The sequence below is a fragment of the Schistocerca americana genome, chromosome 4 (assembly GCF_021461395.2).
Source record: "Schistocerca americana isolate TAMUIC-IGC-003095 chromosome 4, iqSchAmer2.1, whole genome shotgun sequence".
In the NCBI taxonomy this organism is placed as follows: domain Eukaryota; kingdom Metazoa; phylum Arthropoda; class Insecta; order Orthoptera; family Acrididae; genus Schistocerca; species Schistocerca americana.
The window spans coordinates 285,689,607-285,711,227 of NC_060122.1; the positions used below are offsets into that span (position 1 = coordinate 285,689,607).

Below are 21,621 nucleotides of genomic sequence, written 5' to 3' on the forward strand. Positions count from 1 at the left end.
GCATGTGAACAGCCATAGCTTCATAAACTGTATTGAGAGGTAATAATTTACACAAAATGTTGGCAGATACGAAAGTACAGTCACCAACTGGTGCTTATTCAGGACAAACTATTTTATGGAAAGGCATGGTGATTATTGTTTATCATTGCAATGAAAAGTTATATAATCATGCACTGTTTTAAATACTTGCATTCTGGGATTATGGGAGGGATATATGTTCCAGGAAACCGTTTCCTGTAGAGCAATACATATCACTGGATAAAATACAAGTAGTTGTCCAAATTCCTCTAAATGGTGAAAGTAACCATTGAAGTTCCACTGGCTGAAGGCCATAGGTGTACCTAGGGGTGGTAGAAGAAGGTGAGAAGATGGGTCATATTTCAGTCTCTGCTTGGCATCACCTTTCGAATGGGAACAATGTTTATGCGTAATTCAAAATGCATGGGGTCCATTGTAGCTGGGCCAGTGGATCTACATCTACATCGAACTCTGCAAGCTACTTATTGGTGTGTGATGCAGGGTGCTTCTGGTACCACTAAATGATTCCCTCCTACCCCATCCCATTCCTGAATGGCGTGTGGGAAGAACGATTGTCGATAAGCCTCTGTATTGGCTCTAATTTCTCAAATTTTCTCTTCATGGACATTCTGTGAGATATATGTGGGAGGACACAATATGTTGTCCAACTCTTCCTGGAAAGTGGTCTCGAAATTTCAATAGTAAACCTCTCAGTGACGCACAATGCCTCTCTTGTAATGACTGCCTATGCAGGTTTGCTTAGCATCTCGCATTGACTAAATTATCCCTTGATGAAACATGCCACTCTGTTGGATCGATCGATCGATCGATCGCTCTCTCTCTCTCTCTCTCTCTCTCTCTCTCTCTCTCTCTCTCTCTCCCCCGCCCCCCTCCCCCTCCTATCAGTCCTATCTAGTAAGGGTCCCACATTGATGAACAATACTACAAAATCAATCAAAAAAGCACCTTACAAGCTACTCCTTTCGTGTATGTGTTACATTTCCTTAAGATTGTTCCTATGAGTCTTAGTTTGGCATCTGCTTTTCCTATCATTTGTTTCATGTGGTCATTCGACTCTGGGTAGTTAATACTGCATATTTATGGTCATATTGTTTCCAGTAGTATCTCATCTATAGTGTAGTTGTACAGTAGTGGCTTTCTTTTCCTATGTGTGCACAATATGTTACATTTATACAACTCCACCTCTGTCTTTCTTCTTTTTAACTATGTTCTCCTTGTGGAGATTTCCCTCTTGCTGCACGCTGTGTACCTGGAAGGGAGGATGAGTGAGCCATTCTGTGGTCCACAGCTTGTGCCTTCGTCGATGGCCAGCTAATGCTGGACTGGTAAGCTATGGCCTGCCAGTAAGGCCAAAACACAAACAACCCTCTGAAGGAGGGTCCCAGTTGTATAGGACTCTTCCTAGTCAAAAGTGGGGAGCTGAGAGCCCAAATGCGGGTGTAGCAGAGCAGACAGGGAGCGGTTCCTACGTCCCTCATGAACAGATGTATTCAGAAATTGTGGAAGATATGGATGTCTTCATCCTTGCTATAGAAGAGGCCTTAGTCACTGTGTTTACAAAGTGTGTTGTCATTTGAACTGGAATTCAAATTTTTCTTTGTTTTTAAACACCAAAGACAGTCCAAGGTTTTGCATTCTTGTACCTATATACAGTGAAACTCCGCTTTTACATTTTTCAAGGGACTTCAAAAAAATTGTGTAAAATGCGAGAAATAACGTTTTAAACTGTAAAAGTTACATATAGGATTACCCCTTGCATTTTTGCACTTCCTGTGTATGATATACTACGTACATAACAGGCATCAAAAGACTTGTCAGAGACTTTTTATTACGCAATAAAAGTTCATCGTCTAATGAAAACCACTGATGCAACTGGAATTGATAACTGTCTGGGAAGTAGAAACATCTGACTTCATTTCAAACGTCATAATTGATGGTTTTGGAAAGCCTGCAGCTGTCATTCATTATTTAAATAATGAAATTCTGCAGTTATTATGTATTTTTAAAACACACACACACACACACACACACACACACACACTATGAAAATACTGCACTTGACAACAAGAATGAGTTCTTGAAACACTTTTTGTTCAGCATGAAAAAATTACGTAACCAGCATAGTGTGTAAATTAAAAACATTTGACCAATGCAAAGTGAATGACAGTGTCACCTAGCGCTACAAGATGCCAAACACCGAAACACACTAAATATGGTTTGACAAAGGCGTCACAATGATCACAACAATCACCAAACTGCATTTGTGCAGTAGAGCGTTTGGAAATGATTGTGAATGGTCATGATATCTTTATTCGAATGAACCTAGTTACTCCCATCAGCCATCACACCAAGTAGCGCTTGGCAGCAGCGGGAGATACAGCACAAATTGTTCTAACTTTTACACGTTTACCGGTTCAAATCCGTTGAGTAGAGTGCCCTGGAGTCAAGAAACTAAGCCATGTAATATTTTAAACACTACTGGATGGACGACATGCCAGCATAGTTTTTTCTCAACGAATATCTTTTCGTAGTGCGGAAATCGCAGGAAAATTATAAATATGTTGATGCAAATTCGGGTTCAGACTAACATAGTGGACATAGGAAATTTGACGGGTACGATAAAAAAAAATGTCAAACTGCGGGAAAACGTTAAGTCTGGGAACGCAAAAGCAGTGCTGTACTGTATCTTTCTTTAAATAGAGCAATTCAAAGACCAATGACAACACTGGTCTCCACACTTCATACAGATTGGCAGTTGGCCTCATGGAGTGTTCTCATGCAGCATAAATGCACAGACTCAACAGTTGGGATCATTCATGCAGCTACAAGAAATTTGCCCAAAATGCAAGTATTTCACACCCTGGACAATTATACAGCTTTTAACTGCAATGGTAAACCATTAGTTTCACCTTTCCACTTAATGTGTCCCTCTAAAACCCAAAATAAAAGCTCCAGTACCCACTTATTTTTCACCCCACGTAGACAGAATGGACACCCCTTTGTTCCAGGTTTGCACATCATTTTTCATCAGTCTGCAAGATAAGATCACAGTGATAAGTTATACCATGTTGAGGCACTTGCGAAAGGTAATGGCAACAGGAATGTTATCAGTTTTCTCACAGCATAGAAATGCCAGTACTTCCAGTTTTGCTAACTGATGTTACTTCACTGAATTTTCCCTCAAGATGCTCTATAAAAAAAAAAAAAAACACACACACAATGGTTTTGTGGTCAAAAATGATTTGTCATCAGTTCACATACAGACTAGTTACTGCGGGGAGTGACACTGGGGAGGAAATCGTAAGTGGAAACATCAGTTACAATGAAAGTTGTAATCGGACCTGGGGGTATGCACAGACAGCCTAATGGTTAATGCAATTGCTCGTGAAACTTGCGGTCAAGTATCTGCGACAAATTTTAAATAGCCAACACTTTCAAATATTAATTTAAAAAATTTCCACCTTTCCCCGGCATTATTATGAACAAACAATGGTGAGGACCAAATAAAGGTAAAAACGTACTTGGGAGTCTATTAAACAATGACACAAACACACTGAGATTCAGAGAAAAATACTACACTGTCTCACAAAGATCAACAAGCATCTAACCATGCCTCCATAATTTCAAATAGCAGCTAGGGATAAATGTTTTCCCTTCAAAAATATGGATAAGAAATTATACAGGAAGTGTGACAGAGGTCCAAATACAAAACTTTGGATAAATTTATGATGTAAAGACAGATCAGCAAGCAATGACTAATACACAGAATTTCATAGTGCTTCCACATCACATTAGACACAGTTCCTCTCTACTGTTTAACCTGTTTTATTAGTCCCGCTAGCTTCAATCTGTTTTGTCCACATGAATAACTAATACTCTAAGATCACAAGGGCTTTTAAATTAATCTATCGAGCACAATAACCATCATTATCAAGCTACAATTACCAAATCACTGCCCTCTTGCTTCTGATGACTAAAGACATCATTCACTTCACAGAAAATTAACTAGATGAAAGGGGAGTTGAGGTTTCAGTCTATCTATGGAAAGGAAAATCTAGGTCCAGATTATGCCCAATCATTTCATATTTTTCATGAAACTCACAAAAGGACTAAGAAGTCTAGAAGTTATTTACAAATCAGAAACCCAGAATATTAACACTGTTAAAGAAGCACTAGAAATGGACACAGTACACTGGTGGGTGGACGGACCCAAGGAAACAACTATCAGGACAGAATGAAAGACGTCACCTGAAATGAACTCAGCCAAAACTTCTGTGATCCAATGGTACCAAAGCAACTGCATTACTGATACTGCACTAAAGAAAGGTGAACTACACTTGCTCAGCATTAGGAGAGCAATATGTGGGGTCCTGCAGACTCGGATGGCAAATCTGTCATCCACCTACAAATCAAAATTGATGATATGGAACTAAGTAAAACACATGTCCCTGTAAAGTATGAACACTGAATAAGTTAACTGGCAAGATTGCTAAAATAATTTATTCATATATAAGGGGTATTCAAAAAGAAACGAGCCAGAGGTTTAATTACAGAAACCAGTGCCTGTATGTTAGAAGTATTGACCCTGGCTGTTGAGACACTTGTCCCACTGTGACACAAGGTGGTGAATGGCTGTCTCATAAAAGACCCAGGGGTGCGATGTTAACCAGTTCCGCACGTACAGCTGGACATTGTCGCCTGAGGTGAATCGTTTGCCCCTCAGAGTCTTTTTAAGGAGACCAAAAGTGGCGTAGTCACAGGGAAAGAGGTCCGGACTGTATGGGTGGCCGAGAACCTCCCATTTGAATTTCTGCAAGAGTGCCACGACTAAGCTTTGATTGCCTGCTCATTTTGATTTGATCACTTGTTGAAGGGTGGTCAAGGTTTGCGAGTAATGTTGGGCATTCACTGTTTTCCCGTGCTGTAGGAAGTAATTCAGAAGGGGCCATCTTGACCCCCTTAAAAAGGCTCTGAGGAGCAAACGATTCACCTCGGATGACAACGTCCAGCTGTACGTGCGGAACTGGTTAACATCGCAGTCCCAGGAATTTTATGAGACAGCCATTCACCACCTTTTGTCACAGTGGGACAAATATCTCCAACAGCCAGCCAGGGTCAATACTTCTAACATATAGGTACTGCTTTCTGTAATTATGCCAGCGGCTCATTTCCTTTTGATGACCCCTCACAAATGACCAATTTCAGCAGTCCTCTGTTGCCATTTTCGGATCTATGTATACATCATTACATCATCTCCTCTATCAGTACAGCAAGTGGTGCTATAGAATGTACAGCATAACCCCACTTTTACATTGCCGGAATTAACATTTCCCTGCTGTTTATGACATTCTTTATCACTCCTGTCAAATTTCCTATGTCCACAACGCTAATTTGCACACAATTTTGTGTCAACATATTTATGATTTTCCCATGATTTACGCATTACTAAAAATGTTCTTGAAGAAAAAAAATACACTGGCATGATGTTGGCCTTCTAGTAGTGTTTACAAATATTACAAGGTTAAGTTTCTTGACACCAGAGTACTCTACTCAGTGGATTTGAACCAGTAAATCAATGCCTTCTCTGCGTGATAGCAATGGAGATACTACCGAAGACAGTGCTGCCAAAGCAGAGTTACTAAACACAGTCTTCCGAAATGCCTTCACAAAAGAAGATGAAGTAAATATTCCAGAATTTGAATCAAGAACAGCTGCCAACATGAGTAACATAGAAGTAAATATCCTCGGAGTAGTGAAGCAACTTAAATCACTTAATAAAAGCAAGTCTTCTGGTCCAGACTGTATACCAATTAGGTTCCTTTCAGAGTATGAAGATGCATTAGCTCCATACTTAACAATCATATACAACCATTCGCTCGATGAAAGATCCGCACCCAAAAACTGGAAAGTTGCACAGGTCACACCAGTAGTCAAGAAAGGTAGTAGGAGCAATCCACTAAATTACAGGCTCATTTTGTTAACGTTGATATGTAGCAGTATTTTACGACATATATCGTGTTCGATCATTATGAATTACCTCGAAGAAAACTGTCTATTGACACACAGTCAACATGGGTTTAGAAAACATCGTTTCTGTGAAACATAACTAGCTCTTTATTCACATGAAGTGTTGAGTGCTATTGACAAGGGATTTCAGATTGATTCCATATTTCTGGATTTCCAGAAGGCTTTTGACACTGTACCACACAAGCGGCTCGTAGCGAAATTGCTTGCTTATGGAATATTGTCTCAGTTATGTGACTGGATTTGTGATTTCCTGTCAGAGAAGTCACAGTTCGTAGTAATTGATGGAAAGTCATCGAGTAAAACAGAAGTGATTTCTGGCGTTCCCCAAGGTAGTGTTATAGACCCTTTGCTGTTCCTTATCTATATAAACAATTTGGGAGACAATCTGAGCAGCTATCTTCGGTTGTTTGCAGATGACGCTGTCGTTTATCAACTAATAAAGTCATCAGACGATCAAAACAAACTGCAAAACGATTTAGAAAAGATATCTGGATGATGCGAAAAGTGGCAGTTGACCCTGAATAATGAAAAGTGTGAGGTCGTCCACATGAGTGCTAAAAGGAACTCGTTAAACTTAGGTTACACGATAAATCAGTCTAATCTAAAAGCCGTAAATTCAACTAAATACCTAGATATTACAATTACGAACAATTTAAATTGGAAGGAACACACAGAAAATGTTGTGGGGAAGGTTAACCAAAGACTGCATTTTATTGGCAGGACACACAGAAAATTTAACAGGCCTACTAAGGAGACTGCCTATACTACGCTTGTCAGTCCTCTTTTAGAATACTGCTGCGCGCGGTGTGGGATCCTTACCAGATAGAACTGACAGAGCACATAGAAAAAGTTCAAAGAAAGGCAGCACATTTTGTATTATCGCGAAATGTGGGACAGTGTGTCACAGAAATGATACAGGATTTGGGATGGACATCCTTAAAAGAAAGGCATTTTTCGTTGCGACGGAATCTTCTCTCAAAATTCCAATCACCAACTTTCTTCTCTGAATGAGAAAATATTCTGTTGACACCAACCTACATAGGGAGGAACAATCACCACAATAAAATAAGGGAAATCAGAGTTTGTACGGAAAGATACAGGTGTTTATTCTTTCCGTGCGCTATACGAGATTGGAATAACAGAGAATTGTGAAGGTGGTTCGATGAGCCCCTGCCAGGCACTTAAATGTGATTTGCAGAGTATCCAAGTAGATGTAGATGTAGAAACATGTAAAAGTTAGAACAATTCATGCCGTACCAGTTAGAACAATTCATGCCATACCTCCCTCCAAGCTCAACTTGGCATGGTGCCTGATGGGAATAACTAGGTTTGCTCAAATGAAGATATCGTGACCAATCACAACCATTTCCAAACTGTCTCTACTGCACTAATGCAGTTTCGTGATTGTTGTGATCAGTGTTGACACCTTTGTCGAACCATACTTAGCGTGTTTTGGCACTTGGTCACTTTTAGTGCCAGCTGACACCATCATTTGGCTTTGCGTTGCTCAAATGTTTTTAGTTTGAACACAGTGCCAGCTACGTATTTTTTTCATGCTGAGCAAAACTTGTTTTGAGAATTTATTCTCATTCTCCAGTGCAGTAAATATGTATGTATTTTTGTGATATTACACAAACAAACAGTGTGAGTGATAGTTTGCGTGTGTGTGGTTTTCCACATGACTGAGGATGCACAGTACCTGTTGTTGTTGTTGTGGTCTTCAGTCCTGAGACTGGTTTGATGCAGCTCTCCATGCTACTCTATCCTGTGCAAGCTTCTTCATCTCCCAGTACCTGCTGCAACCTACATCCTTCTCAATCTGCGTATTGTATTCATCTCTTGGTCTCCCTCTACGATTTTTACCCTCCACACTGCCCTCCAATATTAAATTGGTGATCCCTCGATGTCTCAGAACATGTCCTACCAACCGATCCCTTCTTCTAGTCAAGTTGTGCCACAAACTTCTCTTCTCCCCAATCCTATTCAATACCTCCTCATTAGTTACGTGATCTACCCACCTTATCTTCAGCATTCTTCTGTAGCACCACATTTCGAAAGCTTCTATTCTCTTCTTGTCCAAACTACTTATCGTCCACGTTTCACTTCCATGCATGGCTACACTCCATACAAATACTTTCAGAAAAGACTTCCTGACACTTAAATCTATACTCGATGTTAACAAATTTCTCTTCTTCAGAAACGCTTTCCTTGCCATTGCCAGTCTACATTTTATATCCTCTCTACTTCAACCATCATCAGTTATTTTGCTCCCCAAATACCAAAACTCCTTTAATACTTTAAGTGTCTCATTTCCTAATCTAATTCCCTCAGCATCACCTGACTTAATTAGACTACATTCCATTATCCTCGTTTTGCTTTTGTTGATGTTCATCTTATACCCTCCTTTCAAGACACTGTCCATTCCATTCAACTGCTCTTCCAAGTCCTTTGCTGTCTCTGACAGAATTACAATGTCATCGGCGAACCTCAAAGTTTTTATTTCTTCTCCATGGATTTTAATTCCTACTCCAAACTTTTCTTTTGTTTCCTTTATTGCTTGCTCAATATACAGATTGAATTACATCGGGGATAGGCTACAACCCTGTCTCACTCCCTTCCCAACCACTGCTTCCCTTTCATACCCCTCTACTCTTATAAATGCCATCTGCTTTCTGTACAAATTGTAAATAGCCTTTCGATCTCTGTATTTTACCCCTGCCACCTTCAGAATTTGAAAGAGAGTATTCCAATCAACATTGTCAAAAGCTTTCTCTAAGTCTACAAATGCTAGAAACGTAGGTTTGCCTTTCCTTAATCTTTCTTCTAAGATAAGTCGCAAGGTCAGTATTGCCTCACGTGTTCCAACATTTCTATGGAATCAAAACTGATCTTCCCCCAGGTCGGCTTCTATCAGTTTTTCCATTCGTCTGTAAAGAATTCGCATTAGTATTTTGCAGCTGTGACTTATTAAACTGATAGTTCGGTAATTTTCACATCTGTCAACACCTGCTTTCTTTGGGATTGGGATTATTATATTATTTTTGAAGTCTTAGGGTATTTCGCCTGTCTCATACATCTTGCTCGCCAGATGGTAGAGTTTTGTCAGGACTGGCTCTCCCAAGGTTGTCAGTAGTTCTAATGGAATGTTGTCTACTCCCGGGGCCTTGTTTCGACTCAGGTCTTTCAGTGCTCTGCCAAACTCTTCACACAGTATCGTATCTCCCATTTCATCTTCATCTACATCCTCTTCCATTTCCATAATATTGTCCTCAAGTACATCGCCCTTGTATACGCCCTCTATATACTCTTTCCACCTTTATGCTTTCCCTTCTTTGCTTAGAACTGGGTTTCCATCTGAGCTCTTGATATTCATGCAAGTGGTTCTCCTTTCTCCAAAGGTCTCTTTAATTTTCCTGTAGGCAGTATCAATCTTACCCCTAGTGAGATAAGCCTCTACATCTTTACATTTGTCCTCTAGCCATCCCTGCTTAGCCATTTTGCACTTCCTGTCAATATCATTTTTGAGACGCTTGTATTCCTTTTTGCCTGCTTCATTTACTGCGTTTTTATATTTTCTCCTTTCATCAATTAAATTCCATATTTCTTCTGTTACCCAAGGGTTTCTACTAGCCCTCATCTTTTTACCTATTTGATCCTCTGCTGCCTTCACTATTTCATCCCTCAAAGCTACCCATTCTTCTTCTACTGTATTTCTTTCCCCCATTCCTGTCAATTGTTCCCTTATGTTCTCCCTGAAACTGTGTACAATCTCTGGTTCTTTCAGTTTATCCAGGTCCCATCTCCTTAAATTCCCACCTTTTTGCAGTTTCTTCAGTTTTAATCTACAGTTCATAACCAATAGATTGTGGTCAGAGTCCACATCTGCCCCTGGAAATGTCTTACAATTTAAAACTTGGTTCCTAAATCTCTGTCTTACCAGTATATAATCTATTTGATACCTTTTAGTATCTCCAGGATTCTTCCATGTATACAACCTTCTTTCATGATTCTTAAACCAAGTATTAGCTATGATTAAGTTATGCTCTGCGCAAAATTCTACCAGACGGCTTCCTCTTTCATTTCTTAGCCCCAATCCATATTCACCTACTATGTTTCCTTCTCTTCCTTTTCCTACTGACGAATTCCAGTCACCCATGACTATTAAATTTTTGTCTCCCTTCACGACCTGAGTAATTTCTTTTATCTCATCATACATTTCATCAATTTCTTCGTCATCTGCAGAGCTAGTTGGCATATAAACTTGTACTACTGTAGTAGGTGTGGGCTTCGTGTCTATCTTGGCCACAATAATGCGTTCACTATGCTGTTTGTAGTAGCTTACCCGTACACCTACTTTTTTATTCATTATTAAACCTACTCCTGCATTACCCCTATTTGATTTTGTATTTATAACCCTGTATTCACCTGACCAGAAGTCTTGTTCGTCCTGCCACCGAACTTCACTAATTCCCACTATATCTAACTTTAACCTATCCATTTCCCTTTTTAAATTTTCTAACCTACCTGCCCGATTAAGGGATCTGACATTCCACTCTCCGATCCGTAGAACGCCAGTTTTCTTTCTCCTGATAACGACTTCCTCCTGAGTAGTCCCCGCCCGGAGATCCGAATGGGGGACTATTTTACCTCCGGAATATTTTACCCAAGAGGACGCCATCATCATTTAATCATACAGTGAAGCTGCATGCCCTCGGGAAAAATTACAGCTGTAGTTTCCCCTTGCTTTCAGCCGTTCGCAGTACCAGAACAGCAAGGCCATTTTGGTTAGTGTTACAAGGCCAGATCAGTCAATCATCCAGACTGTTGCCCCTGCGACTACTGAAAAGGCTGCTGCCCCTCTTCAGGAACCACATGTTTGTCTGGCCTCTCAACAGATACCCCTCCGTTGTGGTTGCACCTACGGTACGGCTATCTGTATCGTTGAGGCACGCAAGCCTCCCCACCAAACGGCAAGGTCCATGGTTCATGGGGGGAGGACAGTACCTGATAACCTCAAAAACACAACTACAGTGCAACAGACACAGAATAACACATATTCAACCATCACACACAAAACTTATGTACATATTTGTACTTGACAACGAGAAAAAATTCTTTTAACGTTTCATGCTAAGCATGAAAAAATATGCAATTTATGCAGTATTTCATTATTTAAATAATGTACAACATCTGTAGGCTTTCAAAAACATCGATTATTCCTACATTTTTCAAATAACTTCCGGGAATTCAGCCAGGTAACACTTTCAGCGACCGCCGATATTTCGGCGGGAGAACACCCCGCCATTTTCAAGGCAAACTGCCTTAAATAAACATGATTATGTACAAAAGATGCAACGTTTACTATCTGATTCAACGTATCGCAGAAACGATGGTGACCCCACGAAAAGTGTTGAGAGAAAGACCAACAGCCTCCTGAAGAAAAGTGGTTTGTTGCAGGACACAATCAAGAGGCTTAACACCTATAGTGCGGTTCCCCCTAGGTTATATGGCCTTCCAAAGGTTCATAAGGAAGGGGTTCCTTTCCGTCCTATAGTGAGTAACATCGGCGCCCCGACATATCGTGTTTCCAAGCATCTTGCATCTCTGTTGAGTCCACAAGTAGGACGGTGTGAACATCATATCAGGAACTCAGCTGATTTTTTACGTCGTTTGGAGGGACTGAGGCTGAATGACTCTGATATTTTAGTGAGTTTCGATGTGGTCTCTCTCTTCACTCGTGTTCCTCTGTCTGATTCGTTGCGGTTAATTGAAGCCAGCTTTGGTACTGATTTAACTAATCTCTTTAGGCATGTGTTGACATCCACTTACTTTTTATTTAATGACCAGTATTACGAGCAGACAGATGGAGTTGCGATGGGTAGTCCGTTGTCTCCTGTGATCGCAAATTTGTTTATGGAAGACTTCGAGGAACGTGCATTGGAGTCGGCGCCTTTAAAACCCGCCTGTTTCTATAGATACGTTGACGATACCTTCGTTGTTTGGCCTCACGGTAGGGAGAATTTGAATGTCTTTCTTGAACATCTGAACTCTATCCACCCGAACATTCGTTTTACGATGGAGGTGGAAAAGGATGGTTGCCTTCCCTTTCTCGACGTGTTGGTTAGGAGGAAGGATGATGGATCATTGGGACATGCAGTCTACAGGAAACGTACTCACACCGACTTGTACTTACAAGCTAATAGTTGTCACCATTCGGCTCAGCGTGAAGGGGTACTTCGTACCTTGGTACACAGGGCACATATCGTTTCTGACGCTGAGATTTTGCCAGCTGAGCTGTCCCATCTTGAAGTTACATTTCGTCAAAATGGTTACAGTGATAGACAGATTGAACGTGCGTTGCGCTATCGACCAACTGTACATCAGGTGATTGATGATAATTCTGAGTCAACACCTAAGTCTACTGCCTTCTTGCCTTACGTAGGAAACACGTCCAATAAGATCGGTCATATTTTACGGAAATACGATGTGAAATGTGTTTTCCGACCTCCATCTAAAATTAGAGCACTTTTGAGTTCCGTTAAGGATGATCTTGGACTGCGTAAGGCGGGTGTATATCGTGTCCCTTGTAGCTGCGGCATGGCATATATTGGTCAAACTATCAGGACCGTGGAGGACAGATGTACTGAGCATAAACGGCACACACGATTACAGCAGCCAAATAGATCTGCTATTGCCGAACATTGCTTGGATACTGGTCACTCCATGTTATATAATAACACCGAGATATTGGCATGCACGTCCAGCTATTGGGACAGTGTGATTCGGGAGGCAGTTGAGATTAAATTAGCGAGCAACCTTGTTAACAGGGATGGAGGTTTCTGTTTAAACTCTGTTTGGAATCCGGCTCTCTCCCTTGTCAAGAAACAGAGGGACAGACTCAATGCTACCTCACCTGCGAATTCATAGTCTCACTATCGATAGCTCTGACTTTGGCCATCTTTGGTGGCACCAGTGTTCAGTGTGTGTGTGTTATCTTTCCTGCTTGGGTCCGAGAACCGAGGTATTAAATTTGCATGTACGTCGCCTGTCCGTTGCAGTTTGCCTTGAAAATGGCGGGGTGTTCTCCCGCCGAAATATCGGCGGTCGCTGAAAGTGTTACCTGGCTGAATTCCCGGAAGTTATTTGAAAGTTGTATACGCCAGGAGAAACTCAGGTCTCAGATTATTCCTACAGTTCGGGTTTTGCATATCAGTTTTTTACGGTACCTGGTGTTGTATCTTTATGAATTATGATATTTTGGAGGTACCAGGCTACTTCAAATTCAAATTTAAAATGCATATATTTGCATATTTTTGGAGTTTGAGCATATTATTGTCATACTTAGAGGAAATGGCCATTAAGATGCATGTTTTTGACATGTAGAGGCCATATTGAGATTTATTTTGTTCCCCGACAACCCAATAACCTCCCAGAATATTAGACCAATAAATTTCCAAAATGAGGTAATACAGGGCGAGCCATCGGAATAAAAGTCTTTCAGGTAAACATGGGTAGCTTATGGAGGGGCATGGTCTTCTTTATCCACTTAGGTAGTCTCTCTGATAAGGCTGCTAAAGACTTGCGATGGTTCATTGTTGCAATATGGATTATTGGAGTAGAAATGTGCTTCGGTATTTGTTGCCCACAGTTAATGCATGTTCAGGTCTCGCTCACCTGATCTCTGCAGTGCACCAACAGTGCCCTACTAGTTATTGTTGGCATTTCTGAATATGAATCATTCTTGCGTGTTTCCGTGCTGTTCACATCGGCTCTTTGCTACCTTCTTCAAGTTACGAATATGCCCAGGCCAAAAACCAATAATTTACACAAATGGATCAGGCGTAATTGTGCTTACACAATGGACAGAAAAATAATATTCTGCCAACTGTGTGAAAAAGTTTAAGTATAATTTTATCTTTTTCTTTTTCGATAATTTTTCCAAGAATTAAAACAATTATTAAGTTCATCTGTAAATTTGTCTTAAGGAATTACCTTTGGCATTCTTACAAATTAAAGAAAAATGTTAAATGTTGTGAGGGGATCGGAGTTCCAATTTTTAGAAACTTGTTTGTAGTCTTGATTCACCTTTTTGAGTGACCATCTCGCGGTTACACACTGTTCTCTTACATTTTTGTACAATTGTACGTACTTATTTATTCACTTCTCCAATGCTTTAGGTCAGGGTTGAGAAAAAATTTCAACTGGATCAGCATAAAAAGGCATCTCAGCACCAGAACAACGTAACCAAGACACGGTCAAAAATTTCACAGCAACCATTGATCTCCTCATTTTTGAAGCACATGGTCGACAAAAAATATTTCAATGAAGATCTTTGCAAGGCTTCAACAAAAGTAAACATCCCCTTGAATAAGCTGGAGAATAAAGGATTAATGACCTTCTTGAAAAAATACACAGGAAAAAGATATCCCTCACGAGACAACGCTCAGAAAGAACTATGTAGATGCATTGTATACAAAAGTTTTCTGGTAATTTTCATGACTGTAGGTATGTGAAAGTCAATGGATATAATTTGGTACATACATGAGCCAAAATAATAGTCATTTAGTTTTAAAAAACTAAAAAAAAGTAGATTTAAATTTTGCTTATTTTTGTAAAATGAACATTGTTACTTGAACATAAAAAAAAAAACTAAATTTAAAGTGAGTGAAGTTTTTCAAGGAAGGAAAAGACAAATGAAGAATGGACTTGAGAAGGAGACAGTTTGTCTCTAAACGTTCACTGCAAAAAAGAAAGCAAATTTATTTTTAAAGAATACTGTATAATTTTTTGTGTGAATTAAATTACTATTATTTTGGTCAATGTATATACATAAGAAAATAATCAAAATATAGGTAGGTGCTAAAATGGATATAGTTTGTTTTCGTGTATACATCTGCTACGTAGTGTCCATATGTTTATGTGTATTTTTAAATTTAGTTTCTCTATTACAGACATTGGAGAATATTAGGAAAGACATTGGTGACTCTGGAGTCTGGCAATCCATTGACGAAATCACTGATTCTTGCGGTCTTTGCCAATATTGAATTGTTTAAAATAAATTATAGGTAATATAATAATTTTCCAAATTATATCCCAAGACAATTAGTTTTTCACATCATGTCCTGAGCCAATAATAGAAATAATTGTAAAATCCTTTGATTTTCTTTCAGGCATGCTATGGAGAAGTGAAGATCAGAAACAAGGTTTTGGCCATTGTGACAGATAGCGCATATACCGTATTCACTCGAATCTAAGCCGCACTCGAATCTAAGCCGCACCTGAAATTTGAGACTCTAAATTCAAGGGGAGAGAAAATTTTTAGACAGTAAATTTTTAGACCGCACTTCCAAATCGAAACGAAGTTGGTCCACTGTACCATGAGACATAATTGGGGTCAAATGGATGAAGATAGAGCTACAGTAGTTTGGTTCGAGTCGTAAGCTTAAGACCAAGTAGCCACTGCTATGTGCCAGGCACTCCGTCCGTATTTATACGGGTACCCTTCCTTTTTCACTTGCTTCGTTTGGTTTGAATCGATTGCTTATTTTGCTTTGATCTGATAAGTGCCGTTCTCTTTGTTATAGGTGTTTACGTCACTAAGCTGAAAATGCATTATTGTTCTGTGTGATGCATTGTTTGTTGCATTCTGATGATGAGTGTTTACGACCTGTCGCCGATCGCGGCATGGCCTGCTTTTGTGCACGGTACCGCGGCTTACATTAGAGAGAGAGAGAGAGAGAGAGAGAGAGAGAGAGAGAGAGAGAGAGAGAGAGAGAGGAATTGTCTCATAAGCGAAACAATGGCAAGAGATTGATATTTGTTGTTACTTACACTGCTGCTTTCTTTGATAATGACCAACAAGAATCAAATAATAGACTGCGTATGATAGAAGATGTTCTGAAAGAGAGTTTAGCAAAAAATTTTCTCCATTTGAAAATCTTTGCACATGCCTCTTTAGTACATCACATTGAGAATCTAGATGATTTCATGTTGTCTGATGTCGCTGCTCTTAAAGTTTTACCTGTAGCGTCATGTGGTGCTGAATGATGATTTTCAAGACTGAAAATGCTGTTATCTGAACACAGGAAAAATTTTCATGTAGAGAATATGTAAAAAATGTTGGTACTTCAAACTAATTAATTTTCAGCATTTACCGAACTTATCGTGTAAGTACATATGTTATGGTTCATTTTATTCACTGGATTATAGCCATTATTGAAAATATTTTATGGTTATTCATTAATTTTCCCAGGTAAGATGCATATTTTAAAGAATTTATCTAGGCTAAGAGAAGTGCATAATTAAAGAATTTTTGCTGCATATTTTAAGTGCATATTTCAGGGAGTTTTGGCACATATTTCGTGGGTTTTAAGTGCATATCGATCCTAACACTAATTATGACATATGAAATTGAGTCAAACGTTCCTACTTCCCAGACAGTTACCAGTTTCAGTTACATCAGCAGTTTTTATTAGATAATAAACGAGTTCCTGATAAGCCTTTTGATGCCTGTTATGCACATATATCATACATAAAGTGCAAAAATACAAGGGGGTATCCTACACGTAACTTTTACAGCTTAAAACTTTATTACCCACATTTTACACCATTTTTTGAAGTCTCTTGAAAAGTGTAAAAGCAGGGTTTCACTGTATGTCCACGTTGGTATTTTGAGGTACTCTGCCGGCTTGTCAATTTTAAAATGACAGCTATGTATACACATATTATTGGGCCACTTACAAAAGCTCACAGTCCTCACCACTTTACAACATAGATCCAAAGATGGCAACAGAGAATTGGCCAAAACTGATCATATACAGGAAAATAAATGATATTAGCGACCTTGGCAGTTGAGAATATATTCAGTGTTCATAATACTACAGATTGCCCCCACGTTGATGAAATGGTTCAAATGGCTCTGAGCACTATGGGACTTAACATCTGTTGTCATCAGTCCCCTAGAACTTAGAACTACTTAAACCTAACTAACCTAAGGACATCACACACATCCATGCCCGAGGCAGGATTCGAACCTGCGACCGTAGCACCCACGTTGATGACTTCAGAAATCTGTATCTCTGTAAAGTTATGTAAGCGTCAACAAATTCTGCTCATCCCTACACCCTACTGAGTGTGGTGCTTACCAAATGAAGCAGTCACCATCACAGGGTGAAGGCACTGTCTGTACCAACAGGAATTGTTGCTAGCACCAGAGTGTGGAAGTCTGCTCCCATTGGATTCTAATGCCAGAATGCCCTCCTAACTTCCTCCAAGTTCTCTTTCGTGTCTCCATAAGGATAAACAGGGCTAATCTTGCCTCGGACAATCAAACATGTGTAACAATTGTTTTGTATATCAGCCAATGGAAACTCGAAGCTACCATCCCCTCCTCAATGAAATCATGAGAACATCCCCTCCTCATGAAATCATGAGAACGGCTAGTCGGATGTTACCACACACAGACGGAAAGTTTGTTTTTGACTGAACCGCATGGCGTCAGTTTGTTACAACAATAACTTATTTTGGGAACATAAGATTCGACCATCAATGTCGTCTCGCTTCACAGTTATAGTGCAGGAGGATGTGGCCAGACTAGACAGCAACAGAGGGATGCTTTGAGAAAATAGTTCAGGAAGAATAGCTTCAACCAGACAAGAGCTTTGTTTCCACACCACCTATTAGAGTACACCACGTGAGCATTTCCACTGCTGTGACAGTGGCTAGTCGATTGCTGGAGTATGCAAGGAACTCCAAGGTTTTTAACCTGCTCCTCCATGGAGAGCCAAAAGGAAAGGAGTGTCTCACCAGAGGGCCTCGTGCCGCCACGACATGACTTTGAACAAAGACCACACCAAGATGCTTGATTTCTAAAGGACTTTGTTCCAACATCATTTTATTGTGTAACCACTCATTTGTGAACAGGTGACAAAGGAGGTGCCCTGACTTTGTCTAGCGAATATGGAAAGAACTGCAGGGACACCGTCCTCAGGACTGTGACGGCACCTCCACATTCAGGGCACATACATCTGAAAAATTTAACAAGATGCAAAAACTTATTAACTCTAGGAACAATTAAAGTGCTCAACCATACTTCAAAGGAGACTTATCTAAACTACACTGACAGAGGGATTCTGACAAATGTTATTCATTGGTCTCTTGCAGTTGTTTGTGATTTATGGATGGCAGGAATTAGCAAGACACGAAACAAGTCCCATACAACTGGCAGACCCTGTTCATTACCCCCATTCTTATCAACAAAATTTTGATGATAAAGTAAATTTGCTGTCTCTATTTATCACAATCAAATTTCATCTTTACTTCATTATTATGTCTTGCTGTGCAGGTTTCAGTTATTAGTCCTCTTCCGCACTGTTCAAAATAATACCAGTTTCTAAAATTATGAGATGGAATTACTAGCCAGTACTTATCTACAGGAGGCAAATACCTGTTCTGTCAACACACACACACACACACACACACACACACACACACACACACACACACACACACACACACAGAGAGAGAGAGAGAGAGAGAGAGAGAGAGAGAGAGAGAGAGAGAGAGAGAGAGAGAGAAGCACACACCACCACCACCACCACCACCACCACCACCACCACCCTAGCTTTCAGAACTATTCATTCCTTCCCCGGGAGAAGGCTGATGGGTGAGAAAAATAAAAATGGAATGGCAGATCACTCAAATCACAAGATGAGAGGGAACCAACTGTTGACAACATGTTTTCTCAAGGGGAATTTAACTTTTGATACAAAATTCCAATTTGACATGTGATGCCTTCTTGTTTTATTTATTTATGATATGCCAATACTGTATTAATCACATACAAGTAACGGAAAACTAATATTAAACTTTATTGTGAAATGCAAGTGACGAGCTGCAGCGCGCTTCAGACTAACATACAAGCCATGACCTCCCCTGCAGAAGTCCTCCACAGATGGGGACAAAACACTGGGTTATCTAACAGATTCTATAAGACCACAGCATAATACCCTGTGAGTTTTAGTAATGTTGAACTACATGTTAGTTAAATGTTTTTTTCCAAAGGTTTATAAGAGCTATCAATCCCAGACAGCAAAAACCAAATACACGAGATTCATAAAATTTCTAGATAAAGGAATCTTAATTTAAATATACACACACACCTTTACAGTTCTGTCTCTTGAGCCAGTAATTAACACAACTCCATTGCAATCAACAGCATCTATATTAGATGTGTGACTTGAAGTCTGAGCAAATAACAGTTCTCCAGTGGCACAAGACCAGCCACAAATTGCTGCATCCCTGACAAATTAAGACAGTTGTGATTAGTCTAAAATGCAAAATAATTGTTTATATATTTGTAACAATTTAGCACATATTAAAAAGAGACTTTTTCACACAATGTTAGTACAATGTATAACATCTGCATTTTTGTTCTCGGCCTATTATTGGTGTCACTGGTCAGAGTACGTTAAACTGTGCTACTGTACCCATAATGTTGAAAGGGGTGAGGGAGAGGGGGGAGGAAGGGAGGGAGGGGGGAGAGGGAGGGAGGGGAGAGGGAGGGGGAGAGGGAGGGAGGGAGGGGGGAGATTTATATATTGATGTTTTGGGTTTGGGAAAATATTGATAAATTAAGTAACAACCACTCCATATAGATCTGGATTACTCCACTGCCTCTATTACATAGTTCACATCGTATGCAGAAGGACAACTCTGGGCACATGCAAAAGTCCAAATGTGTATGGAACAGGCAAAGTAATTAATGATGTAATAAGTACTCTTCCTATGTAGTGAACAGTGTTATGCATAGCATGACTGATTATTTAAATTAATTGTTGAATTGGGTGCAAAAAATTTCAACCTGTCTGATCATTCATGTTGAAGCATGTTTGCTTCTGATACTGACAAAAACACCAGTCCTGGATTAAACTGGTTGTCACATTAATTAATGTCTGTTCACTACACAAGCAAAGACATAGATGGTGAAACTTTAATAAATGCGACTATGTAGTGAAGTAATATTTCCATCAGGGAAATCAAGGCAAGAATATTTTATGATAGTTTTATTTACAATAACAAAAAAACATCTGCACAGGCTGTAAATCAACACTTTACAGAAAATTTTCAAACGAAGGTCCTCAGGGTAGGTTAGAACAGCTTAGGCTTTCAAACTATTAGAAACCAAACACGATGGCTTCTGCACATGGGTCAATCTTATTACATGAATCATATCCACACAAAGTTCAGAGTGAAATATCACAATGTGAGCTCAATTTGTTTCAAAAAGAATCTAGTTCTTATCAATAACAATCCCTAAAATGAGGGAAAAACAAAAGCAACAAAAAGAGTCACTGATAATACTCTGTATGCAGCCAGCTATGGAGGGGGAGGAGCAGTGACAAGCACAGATTGTGTCTTTATCCAATAGTTTATGTTTTTGTTTTTACAAAGAAGTTTAGTGTCATTACAATATAAAAGACATCAGTAATTGTTTTAATTTATGGTTTTATTCTGTGTGATTTTAGTAATGTAGTTTTGTGCTGCCTGCAGGGCTACATTCATGTAATTTTTGTCTCGTGTTTAAATGGTTATCCTATAGTAACCAGTTTCATTACTTTAGTACATTCTTTGATACTATTATATGGATCTACATTGTGGGAGATGGATAGGGACTAGATGCAGGTGCAGAGGAAACTGGCTGCTGTCTGCAAACAATTAGGATATGTATTGGCCCTGTTTGACAAATCTTATACTGCTACCCTTGAGGTAAAGAACTATTGGGGAACCTTTGATGCCTCTAGAAACCTCGATGTCACTGCATGTTACGATGTGCATAACCAGTTAACCTTGGTCCTCCACTTGATAAGAAAGAACATGATAAACAGGCAAAATACATTTTCAACTTCCCCCGGCGTAATGAATAATCCATTACATTTCGGGTATGCAGCCGCGCAAATAAAATGTCCTCTACTGATATTTCGGCCGCGTATCATCCGGCCATCTTCAGAGCGAGTCACAAGACTGTCTTGTGACTCGCTCCAAAGATGGCCGGACGATACACGGCCGAAATATCAGTAGAGGAAATTTTATTTGCGTGGCTGCATGCCCAAAATTTAATGGATTAGGGAAAATACATTTTCAGAGCAAAGCTACTCCCTGCCCCATCCCTAGTATTATTATTTTAGATTTCAGTACCTCCTTTCAAATTCTCTGCATACACTCATTATAAAAATGTAAACAATAACAAATAATTCTGACATTGATATATACCATCCATTTACAAACAGAGCCACACTCCAAATTTGCTGTTACAGTTGCACAGGAATGATCAACCAGCTCTTCAGTCAGAAGCATAGCCAGAACCACACCGTGCTCAACAACATCCACATAAAAAAATATACTGCTCACATTCCACTTCAATGGCTGCTTCACAGCCAGAGCCATCTGTAAATTTTTTTTTTTACTGTGCCTGCTTCCCAGAATTTCACTTGTGGAAATTGCTCCTTCAGTGTATTATGGTCACCTGCAATTCTGTTTTCCATCACATGATCCCCC

At 39.7% G+C, this 21,621-nt stretch overlaps 1 protein-coding gene across 1 annotated transcript in view; it reads right to left on the minus strand.

Annotated features, from left to right (window-relative positions):
- Positions 1-21,621, minus strand: part of LOC124613417 (F-box/WD repeat-containing protein 4-like) — a 133,217-nt gene that overhangs the window by 57,004 nt on the left and 54,592 nt on the right. Inside the window, exon 8 of the mRNA XM_047142119.1 lies at positions 19,227-19,365. Coding sequence (XP_046998075.1) covers positions 19,227-19,365 — 139 coding nt within the window. The remainder of the gene's footprint in view (positions 1-19,226; positions 19,366-21,621) is intronic.